Source organism: Rana temporaria, chromosome 4 (genome assembly GCF_905171775.1).
Source record: "Rana temporaria chromosome 4, aRanTem1.1, whole genome shotgun sequence".
Taxonomy (NCBI): Eukaryota; Metazoa; Chordata; class Amphibia; order Anura; family Ranidae; genus Rana; species Rana temporaria.
In genome coordinates, this window is record NC_053492.1 from 291124526 (window position 1) to 291137048 (window position 12523).

General features: G+C 43.4%; 1 protein-coding gene across 2 annotated transcripts in view; it reads left to right on the forward strand.

Annotated features, from left to right (window-relative positions):
• Window positions 1-12523, forward strand: part of ENPP3 (ectonucleotide pyrophosphatase/phosphodiesterase 3) — a 144726-nt gene that overhangs the window by 99900 nt on the left and 32303 nt on the right. For both annotated transcript variants that reach the window (XM_040350439.1, XM_040350440.1), the window contains exons 18-20: window positions 1072-1238; window positions 6613-6661; window positions 6747-6901. In XM_040350439.1, coding sequence (XP_040206373.1) covers window positions 1072-1238; window positions 6613-6661; window positions 6747-6901 — 371 coding nt within the window. The remainder of the gene's footprint in view (window positions 1-1071; window positions 1239-6612; window positions 6662-6746; window positions 6902-12523) is intronic.

The following is a 12523-nucleotide window of genomic DNA, read 5'->3' on the forward strand; positions in this document are numbered from 1 at the left end:
CTGTTAGCCCTACCTTTCTTTATGAATTATTGAACACTAAGGGTATTGATGCAATGCACATAATTATCAGATGTGCAAATGTTTACAAAAACCCTGGCTATACATGCAGCAGGTTTTGGTGTTAAGCACTTTCCAGCAGCTTTCGATCCCAGAAATGAGCAAACCACCAACAATTTCTATTAACATTGTACAGTGCTTGAAACTATTGGTGGTAGATGACCTTGGTCTGTTCGGTTGTTTTTGCAAAGAATAGTGTTTAAAATTGTGTGAAAATTATCAGATGATGCCACAATAAGTCTGTCCTTAAAAAGAAATAATGTAATATACAGTATATAGCAATACTGTATATAGGTCAGCATGTGATCCCTGTAGTTGTATGGCTCTGCTATGGTCTATGTAATTTCATAATCAGCAAATTCATATTATAGTAGTTCTGAAATTGTATGTGAGTCTATTCTTCTTGTAACCGATTAAGCTGTACATATATGGAAAGAGACCAAATCAGTGCAAAAAATAAATAAACTTTCTTTGCCCAATTATGCCAGGAATGGGGGAATGTTCCTACTTTATTTTTACACTTTATAAACAAGCATACAGTTACGTTTACATTTAACTGCTCTTTAACTTTCATGCCTCAACAAATATGACCATGAACACATTGATAACACCCATTGCTCTCAATTCCAACAGTTTGCAATGTGAGAGGATTCCTATGCTTCAGAATGTTGACAGCAGTGATTTCGATGAAGTTAAAGTGATTAAGGGACAAAGTAATGTACAATAGTAACTTGTGTAAAGACCAGCTCTGCAGAGAGTATTAGTTGGTATACCAACAAACCTCATACACATTCATAGCCATATCAGATGTTTAGCACTAGAAAAGAACTTCCAGATCACTGGGAAAACTGAAATCGTATAGTATTGGTCACATGATGAATGCATATAACAAAGAAATAATTTTTCCCTCATGTATATGGTAGAAAACCACCTAGAAAAATTATGAAAATATGGAGTTAGAGCACCCTTGGTGTTTGAATAACTATTTATAACAGTACCTTACCTTTTTAACAGATCTATTAAAAATCAACCCAGCTCCTAACAATGGGACTCATGGCAGCTTAAACCATGTACTAACAGAACCATTTTATAACCCAACTCATGTGCTAGAGAAATCAAGCCCTTCAACGTGTACCTTTGGTGTGCCATCTTCCAACTTAAGCTGTTCATGCAATCATCTGGTGGGTATAAGTAAATAAAAACTTTACACATTTATTTACAAAGCTGCATAGGTTATTTTACATTGCACTGTGCATTTGTAATATCCTATGATTGTTTTTGGATCAAAATTTTCAGTGTACAAAAATAATAGGATTTTTATAACAGCTTACCTGTTATCCTTTTCTTGGAGTACATCACGGGACACAGAGCACCATAGTCATATCTATGTGGGTTATACACCACCTTTTAGGTGATGGGCACTGGAACACCCAAAAGACAGGAAGTCCCCCTGCCTAACCCCCTCCCATCCAGGGAGTACCTCAGTTTTTGTAGAAAAGTAATATATATATTTCCCAATAAGAGGGGTGTCCTGTGATGTACTCCAAGAAAAGGAATTTACAGGTAAGCTGTTATAAAATCCTATTTTCTCTATTGTACATCACGGGACACAGAGCACCATAGTCATAACTATGTGGGATGTCCCAAAGCAATGCCTTCTGAGGGGAGGGAGATACAAGGCAAAACAGCCGCCGCCAGGCGTGAGGACCTATACTGCTGCCTGAAGCACACTGCGCCCGAAGGCAGCATCCTCCTGCCAACTTGCATCCATCTGAAATCATTTTGTGAATGTATGTACTGATGACCAAGTAGCGGCCTTGCAAATCTGAGCCACAGAGGCTTGGTGATGCACTGTCCATGAATCACTGACTGCCCTGGTAGAGTGCGCTTTAACCTGAAAACGCGGAACCCTTTTCTTCAGACTATATACCTGACTAATCACCTGACTAATCCACTTAGCAATAGTTGATTTCAAAGCTGCCTGGCCCTTTCTGGGGCCTTCTGGCAGCACAAACAAAACATCAGTTTTCCATATTTGAGCTGTCACCTTCAGATAGGCCTTGACTGTTCTTACTACATCAAGAGTATGTAACAATCTTTCTTCTGCAGAACGAGGTTCTGGAAAAAAGGTTTGGTGAGGACGCAACACCACCTTGTCTTTATGATTAATCAAGAATAGCTCTTTACAGTAAAAAGCAGACAATTCTCACACTCTTCAAAAGAAGCAAAGGAATATTGTGTATTGGTTCAAAGGGCTGTCTTTGCAAACCCAACAGAACTAGATTCAGATCCCATGGGCACAAGGGTGACGTGACTGGCAGATTTATCTGAGTTACCTCTTGTATAAAGGCCCGGATCAAAGAATGCGAAATAAGTGGCCTATGGAAAAAAACTGCCAAGGTCGAGATCTGACCCTTGATCGAACTCAAAGCCAGTTTCATTTCTACCCCCAACTGTAGAAAGGCAAGAATTCTACCTATGACAAACTTTTGAGGGTGCCAACCCTTGGTTTCACACCAAGAGACATAGGCTTTCCAGACCCTATAATAAATGGTCCTAGAGGCCGGCTTGCTAGCATTAATCAGGGTGGTAATCACTGAACCTGAAAGCCCTTGATTCTTTAGGATGTGGGTTTTAACAGCCAAGCCGTCAAATTTAGCAACTGTAAGGTAGGATGGAATACCGGCCCTTGCGACAGCAGGTCTGGACGAGATGGAAGAGTCCATGAATCCCCTACTGCCACCCTCATGATCTCTGCATACCAGGATCTCCTGGGCCACGCTGCAGCTACTAGGATTACCAGCTTCCCTTCCTCCTTGATCCTGCAAAGAAGCTGCGGTAGCAGCTGAACTGGGGGGGAATGCATAAATTGGTGTAAACCGATCCCACAGGGTCACCAACGCATCTGTCCCCGAGTGCGAGTGTATCCCTCGTTCTTGACACAAAGCAGTCCAACTTCTTGTTGAATCTGTATGCCAACAGATCTATGTCCGGGGTACCCCATGTCTTTCATGTGGTCAGAAAAACATTGGGATGTAGGAACCATTCTCCTGGGAACAACTGTTGGTGGCTCAAGAAATCCACCTGCCAATTCTCCACTCCTGGGATGAATTCTGCGGATTGGCAAGGAACATGTTCCTCTGCCCAAGCCAGGGTATGGTTCACCTCCCTTTGGGCTGTGTGACTTTTGGTGCCCCCTTGGTGATTGATATAGGCCATTGCTGTGGCATTGTCGGACTGTATCCTGACGGAACAATTCCATAACCTGAACATCCAGGCCATTAGAGCCAGACGTATTGGCCGAATCTCTAGGATGTTGATGAGCAAGGTTTTCTCAGACTTTGACCACTTCCCTTGGATGCTGGTCTCTTCTAGGACTCCCCCCCCAGCCCCATAGGCTGTCATCCGTTGTTACTACTTTCCAGGTAACCGGACTGAAGGATTTCCCTTTCTGTAAATTCCTGGATATTAACCACCAATGGAGACTCTGGCGCACTTTTGGGGCCAGATTCAATGGATAATCCAAATCACTCCTTGGGATAACAATCGGTCTAGTGCCATAAGTGAGTATTTTCTCTTTACTGGGTCCTTGGGAACGTTTGCTCTTGGAAAACAAAACGATGGAAACGCTTGAAACTCTAGCTTGTAACCTAGGGCTACCACAGAGATGACCCACTTGGATCTCCTACTGCCAATTTTCTGAAAATCACCAAAGTCTTCCCTCGACTCGATCAAATGGTAGCGCCCCTTCATAAGGAAGCCTTGGGTTTCCGTTTTGTAGGCTTCTGAATCCAAGGCTTCTTCTGGCTCTGTGCTTGGCCATGAGGCTTACTTTTCGACCCTGACGGCGGAGGCAGTCATGATTGCCTGGAGGCTGTTGCCCCTGGCACTGGAGAGAAAGACCGATCAAATGAAGGACGCATACTCCTTCTTTTATCTGGCAGAAGGGTACTTTTACCACTGGAATTTTTTGGGATGTACTTGTCCAAATCTTCCCCAAACAACCTTTCTCCATGAAAGGGAAAACCAGCCAATAGCTTCTTGCATGGCAACTCGGCTGACCAATTCTTCAGCCACAGAATCCTACGCATGTGAACCAACATGAGCGCAAGGCGTGACGCCTGATGGATAGAATCCGTGATGGCGTTCACCGCAAAGCATAAGGCCCTAGGTAGCTCAGCTAACACTTGGGCTTTGTCTCCTTGAGCAGGCACCTTCTTGATGACCTGCTTCATCTCATCCCTGAGAGATTGACAAATGCCTATTGCTGCTACCACAGGTTATGCTACTGCACCGGCTACAGAAAATTAGGCCTTAAGCAAAGATTCCAGCTTTTTGTCTGCTGAATCTCTAAACACCTAGATATTGTCCACTGGACAAGTTAAACTGTTTACAAACGAGATAGCAGCATCTACTGCTGGTAAACCCTACTTTTTTGTAAACTTTTCCTCCATAGTATAAAGAAAAGCAAACTTTTTTTAGGAGGAAGAAAATACTTACCTGTGTGATCCCAGTCAGCATAAATCAGCCACTCCAGCAATGGGTGAATAGGGAAAGCATGAGAACCTTGTGGAGGTTTTAGCGAACCCAAAGAGGAAAAAGGAAAAATCATCCACCTTTACTGGGGGCAATTTGTGTCCAGAATGGACCAGCTCCGTAAGTCATTGAATATGCAATTTTTGAGTTTGCGAGGCTGAGAAAGGTTCTTCAGATACCGAGCCCTCAGAAGCGGAGTCATCCGTAGGCCTTTCTGCCTGATTCCCCCCCAAAGGTATCTCAATAGATCCCGTCCACTCTGGTTCTGATACTGGGAGGTCAAGGGCTGGAGAGGGGGATCTGCCACGTTTTCTCCCATCCTGGGAGGAAGATGTGAGCATCTCAGCTACATTCCCTTCCAAACCAGCCAGTGCTGAAGCTAAATCGTCCTTGGTGATGTATACAGAGGCTGGAATGTTGGAAGCAGCCACAACACCTGAGAGTCTAGGTGGTTTAGATTGACCAGTTTCCTCTGGTCCTTCAGGGGAGGATTGAACTGCGGACGTGTGACTAGGAGCCTCAGACCCTGACCGCATCGACCTTGGGCTCCCCCCTGCTATATTCCCTCATTTATGGTAAGACACAGTCCTAAGCACAAAAAGCAGAGGTACTAACACAGTGCATCTACTGCCGAGCTTTAGTCCAGCAAATGAGTATAATGCCGCTATAATTGCTCAGCCTGATGCTGAGTAGACGGGCCTTTAGGAATGCCTGTATCCAACAACTATAGCTTACATGCCCTGGTATGCTTTGTGTCCCATCGTCAGCCAACCAGACACTTCCAGCATAAAGGACTTTTAAAGCCAGTAAGCTTCACGCCAGTGCCGTGTATCACGTGCATCCTGTTTGCACGTGCACGCCAGCGGCGTCTAAGCCGTGTTCCCGGAAGCCACGTCCCCTTTTTTACAAGGAGCTCTTCGCGAACAGGCTGGTTCCATGGCGAGGACAGGGGAAGATGGAGGTGAGGGGTACACACCAGGGGGATCCTGGCTGCTGTGCTGAGGCGGATGGTCTCCCAAACCCCTACTGATTTGGCCTGATAGAGCTGTCCGCAGGAGCATTTGCTGACACTGAGCATGAACACAGGGGAAGCATGGTATGTTTACATTTTACACCCTCTAGTGGCAACACACAAGCAAGACAGCGTCCACTCAAAAAAAAAAATCCATAAGTGAATATACATTCCTTAGGACTTTTCTGACTTGCCAGTCCCGCCGCAAGATACTGCAGTAAATCAGACAGACCCAATCTTCACCCATCACAGCGGGCCATGTCATGCCAGACCTTCAAGTACCAGGTCCTTCTTGTGTATGGAGTCCACTCCCCTGGACCTGTAAAGCACCCCGCCAGAGCAACTCTTTGGTATAGTTTTCACGTGACTATGGTGCCAACTCACGGTCCAGCTCTCAGAGGATAAGCATTACAGACAAAAACCTTGCTCTTCTTCCATGAGGCCTGGGTACCATCCATTTGGCTCTTTCAGGCACTTTAGATGGATCCGATTGCATAGCCCCTTAATCCCATCAGGGATTTCTTAGCGGAGCTCCTGTGCCAATTTAAACGATCTTGCTTCTGAAGTACAGACATTCCTTATCAAATATGTTGCCTATAGTCTACCTGAAGCCAAAAAATGTTTTTTTAGTTTTACATACAGTGGGGAAGGCTTAAAACATCTGTTAAGTTTTTATTGCTGGGTGTGTCTCGGGAAATTAGCTTTTTTCAGTTATCCTGGTGACCATTGTCACTGGGAAAAAAAGGTGATGGAAAATCCACTATTTTACAGTTGTCACCAGATACAATAATAAAATAAAACCTCACAATGGGGACACAATGTTTGTTCCAGTGACAACTGTCTGAATGGGTGTTTACTCTTACTTTTGAGAGATTTTCCATCATCAATTTTTCCTACACACCAAAAAACAAAACAAAAAAAAAAATCGAGTTTTGGCTATAGACACACTTCAAAACTTTCCATATTCCCAGTTATTCAATAACATTTTCTCATGTATTTATTTTCAGGGTGATGAATCAGTCCTAAATGCAAGGTTAAACCTTGATGAGAACAGCAGTAAGTAATACTTGTATCTTACAAAGAACTTAGGAATAGTTGTGTCTTTGTACTGGTTATAACCATACCTAAAATTGATTCTTAGAAACTCAGTCAAATGAAAAGAACCTGCCATACGGCAGACCCAAGAATGTGTATGAAAACAGTACATACTGCCTCCTTCACCAGCATGGATATGTGAGTGGATACAGCCACGATATCTTGATGCCACTTTGGACAGCCTACACTGTGGAAGCAAAGGTGTGTTTAAAATGCTTTTTTTTTTTTCTATGTTATGGAAATAACATGCATCTTAAAAATTAACGAAGCATTACATGCACTATGTGGTATCTTGGCCTAAAGACCAAATGTGATTAAAGCAGTTGTATACCCGCAAACGAGAAAAGAAAAACAAAAACGGCTGCATGCAGGGTGAATATCTCTTAAACCGTGTAGGAGCTATTCATTTTACCTTCAAGTGAGACTTATTATAGGCTTACCTGTAGGTAAAAAAATTCAAAAAGGGTATACAACCAAGAATTTCAAGCATGAATATTTTTTCATAAATACATTGGTCCAGCTTGGACCAATGTAACTATGCATATACCATACTTGTTCTACCAATTATTGCCACACGGGACTTTATTTGGCAAATAAGCAGAATATACAAAGTACAATGTATTTTGTTGTATACAATTTAATTAAATTGACATCAAAACCACAATCTTGGCAGGGTGATACATATTTCATGTAGTTACAATACCCATGCACAGCTGGTAGGGATTAATTACATGAATATTATAGTGCACCCCATACAAGAATTTCTATACAGGGTGAATACATTGTGTTTTATATATTTTGCTTATTTGCCATATAAAGTACCATGGGAGGCAACAACTGGTAGAGTATGTATATTGGGGGATATTGGCAATAGATAGCCTCATATAGTCTCAATCTACTGAATCTACGGAATACCTGTGGTATCCCTCTAGAAGCTGACGCTCAATTTACATAAGTGACTGACAAATAATTTTCTCAGTTGCTTATATAAAGTGATTACATAAGTGCCAAATTAGTAGGCACACCTGCTTCAGTGAACTCCACTAGCTTCTGGGTCCCATGCCAAGTGACTGCCCTGGTGCACTGTGAACACAGGAAGGCATGGACACCATTCAGAGAATGCTTTGCATTTTCCAATTAATGAAAAGCATTCTCTGGTTAAATGAAGTGGAGAGTGTGACATTACTGCCCCACCTTTCCACCTCATCCAATCAGAGAACGTTTTGCATTTGTTAAAATAAAATGCAGGTAGGGCAGCCGCTTGGCATGGAAGACAGGAGTTAGTGGAGGTCACTAGTATTGGTTTCTACTACAGTGATTTCCAGCTTCTAGAGGAATCCCACAGGTATGGTATATGCATACTTACACTGGCCCAAGCTGGACCAATGTAACTATGTAAAAATATACATACCTAGAATTCTTTTTTTTAAGTGGAACGATAGACAAAATAAAAAAATTACAAATGTATTGCAATCTGTCAATGGCATCAGCTTGGCAGTCTTTGGTTTTTTGAGTCCCCCTTGTAACGTTTTTAGACATTTTTATTACCTGTTCATCATGCCGGCTGTCCAGTAAACATGGCAGTTATAGCATTCAGGAAAAAAAACTTTAACACTAACAGTGGTGCTTAAAATGGTCAGCTTTTATTAATTTCAATAAATCCTTAGCCCAAAAGGAAAGATGTTTCTGTAACAGTAAAAAGGACTCCTTTTAAAAGGACTGCAGCCATACTGGTGTGAACCTGCTCCATTGAAAGTCAGTCCGGTTCACATGTTATGCGAATAGGATGTGGTTCAAAACACATCCAATTTGCATATATGTGAATCAAGCCTTATACGTTCACACAAGAGATATATATATATATATATATATATATATATATATATATATATATATATATATATATGTAGCGCCTGGTTACTTCAACGTACCGGTGCTAGTTACATTTAGAGGGGAATCAGAGTGTTAACTGACTATGATCCAGTTAATATGTTTAAATTTAGGTCTCTGCCTCAGCTTGGCTGTGCTGTGGGCTAATTCTGTTGCTTCTGGGGTGCTGATCCCACCCCAGGACAATAGGTGGCAGCAGTGGAGTCGAAGTTTGGGTGCTCTTCCCTAGCAGCCAATCAGGAGGGAGTTTCCTCACTGTGCATACTGGGGGAGGGTATTTATGAGACAGACACCATTGGTCTGGATTCTTCTTCGAGTGCGGCACCCACCTTTAGGGTTACTGCATCACGGTGCCCCGGCGTAATGGCCTTCCAGGGTGGGGCGCGTGCTACGCGGTGTTCCTGGTTCCAGGACCATGTTGGTCCGGAACATTTGAGCTGTGGCAGGGAGCCCAGTAGTCGACTGGGTCCCCAATCCTGAAGATCCCATAGGGTCTCGACAAACCACCGGGGATCAAGGTAGCCAGACACTGAGAGGCTTGTCACCTGTCAGTCGGTACCTGAAAACGATCTGAAGGAGATCCAGGTGCAATTCTTTTGAGGAGGATCATCTCCGTAATCACTATCACGGGGAGGGCCTGTGGCAGAGGTTTCACCCTGAGTCCAATCCAGGAGGGAATGTGGCAGAGACTTTTACCTTTCACCACAAGTTACTGTTTTTACCCGACTGGGAAATAAAGAGCACAGAAAAGACACCTGTTGTGGACATTCCGTTACTGCTATATGCACCATACACCCCTAGGACGGCGGAAGAGCCACGAGGTAACGTGCCACCCAAAACAAACCAGCAGCTTCTCCGGGGGTAGATATATATATATATATATATATATATATATATATATATATATATATAAAAATAATATAATATAATATAGACACACACAGTAAAACCTTGGTTTGAGAGCAATGTCTTGATCTACAAGTAGCGTCATGTCACAATTGAGTATAGAAGAGAGTCGCCTTTACGTGTAGCAATGAGGTTACATTTAATGAAGGTACAACATTTAGCAATATTTTGCTACACTTAGAGGCGCCTCTCTTCTCTTTTATACCCTGTAACTCCTGCTGGATTTTGCTTCTAATCCCCTTGTGGAGGCGCCCATTCCTGAATGGACATTTTATGGTTACACAACCTGGTCACATTGCTATAATCTTTTTATATGGACTATAAACTGAAGGACCTTTGAATAAATGGTTGTGGAATGAATCATTTGAGTATCCATTATTTTTTATGGGGAAATTCGCTTTGATATACAAGTGCTTTGAATTACAAGTGTAGTGCCTGTGTATTTTTCAGTACAGCTGCTATGTTAAATTTAGTTGGGGGGTGAGAGAGTTACCTTGCTCTCATCCGTGCTGTTTTGCTAAATTGAGTTCTGTCGGTTCTGGGCTGTCCTGTGGGTCATTCTGTGCTCCAGAGATGTAGTTCCATCTCTGGATGGCAGATGGCACCAGAGGGGTCCAGACGGAGCCGCTTTTCCCCAGCAGCCAATTGGAGGAGTGTTTCCCTCGCGGGGCATGCTGGGGGGAGGGTATTTCTGTGACGGACGCCATTTTTTGGGGTTCTTCGCCCGTTCCTGGTTCCAGGTGCGGCACCCACCTTTAGGGTGTGCGCACATCACGGGCCCCGGCCTGGCCTACCAGGTCGGGGCGCACGTGCCACGCGGAGTTCCCGACTTTGGGCCCTCATGGCCTGGAGCGACTGAGGCTGCAAAGGGACCCCAGTGACTTACTGGGTCCCACATTCTGTGAGGAAGATCCCAAGTGAGTTGTGCTGTTCGGTGGGGAGTCGGTCTGAGGTGAGCCCGGAGGCAGGTGATCCAATAGGGCTTAGACGAACCATCGGGGATCTGGGTGACGGGACACTGACAGGTTGTATGCTGCAAACTGTCAGTCGGTGACCCCAAACTATCAAGTCTACCTGAGGGAGATTCAGGCAAAATTGTGTTACTGGGAGGATTCGCTCTACCGTCCATGTTCCTGAGTACTGGGCCTGTGGCAGAGGTCTCACTACTAATCCTAATTCTACTAGAGCCAAGTCGGTGGCAGAGACTTGTTCCTTCCCAGAAGTTCTAGTGACGCTCCAGCTGCCAGGCCTGTGAGAGGGACCTGTCCGGGGGCACTACACCCAGCTGGAGTGGCGACGAAGTAAGAGTTGCTACTAGAATCAGGACTGCTTCCATTTATCCATAGGCCTGAATCTGCAAAGTTCTCTCCTTTCACCAACCTATCCTATCTACCAAGTTGATTGTTGGTCGTGTTGGGCCAAAAATAAAAGCATTGAAAACATCACCCCCTTGTCTGGACATTCCATCACTACTCTCATCATCCTCATCCCTAGTCACATCATAGAAGTAACTTACATACGCCGATCCCAAATCTAACCAGCGGCTCCTGAGGGGGTAGCGCTACACAAGCATGTTTCTCGAACAAACTATGCTCTCAATCCAAGGTTTTACTGTATATCTATGTATGTATATATATATATATATATATATATATATATATATATATTGTACAGGACGCCAGGGTTGGGTCCTAGACGAACGCTATGTTGCGCCAATATTTGGAGTGTGGTCCCTTTAAGGCAATGGGATAGTGTTCAGGAATTTTGGAGGCTCTAAAGTGAGGTTCGGGAGGGAAAGAGCCTCCTCTCCTGACCACTGGCAGTCAAGCACACAGGGGGTTAAGAACTTCCAGGAAACCAGCTAAAAAGACAGGAAGTCCTGATAGAGTGTGTGGAGAAGTATGGGAGAGCACATGTCTGAAGAAGCTGTGTATCGCTGAGAAGCTGACAGAGGTTCAGTAAGGACTGGAAGTTCTGGGGAAGACCTGCCTAAAACCATATGTGCCTTTGCTTTTGATTTACCGCTGTGCTGAAGAAAAACAGACTTTTTTGTTTATGCTGGAAACAAGCTGACTTTTACTTTAATGTTTTTCCCCGTATGCTGAATAAAAGCGCTGTTTTTGGTTTGATCACAAATGAAAATCCTTTTTGTTCAATGTTAACGGTTTACGTATTTAATCCCGCAGAACTAAACAACCCCCAAAGTTCACAATATATCTATCTATCTTCTCAGATTTTTCACTCTTTTTATAGACTACTGTAAGGGGTACCTTATGTTTTCTGTGTGTATTCAGTGCAATGTTTTAGTCTGCATACTATAAGCCTTGCACACAGGAATTGCACATATTAGAAATAGTTTATGCTAGTTTATGCTTGCGGTTGGGAGGAGGAAAAAAACAGGTGGCTGAGCTATGTTTTTACCTCCAACCCACCTCCACTTAAGCTGTAAAGCCAGCCATACAAGAGTATGCACATGTCATGGATATGATGTTTGAAACTTTAAAGTGAATAGCTGCAACCACCCTGCAACTGTGGGCAATGCACAGGGGGGGAGGCTTTTAGGGGTTAAAGCAGGTGGTAAGAAGGCAAAACGAGCACCAAGAAAGACCCATAGTTATATTTATCATAGCGGGAGTATATTCTTGTGCATGTGTTTTCAATTACAGTGACTGATCCACCTGCAGTTAATATTTGCTAAGCATTACATTCACTGCTTTATAAATAAGCCCAAAGTGTAAAAAGCGGTCTGCTATCAGTATTAAATTATATGGTGGTTTGCAATAAATAAATAAGCTCTGAACTGAAGGGGAAAAGTGATTGCCAGAAGTCGTGTGAGTCAGCTTTTTTAAACACTGTTCATAAGGTCAGTGAGCTCAGTAATATATCGTGGGAGGATTAAGGAGTGACCTCACTGCCTTTATTCATATCCTGAGGCTTCTGGCTGCAAACACCGACTTCCAAGTCGCTACACTTGAATGTTATCTAGTTGAAATTAGAAGCGAACTATGACCTATTACTTTTAACTTT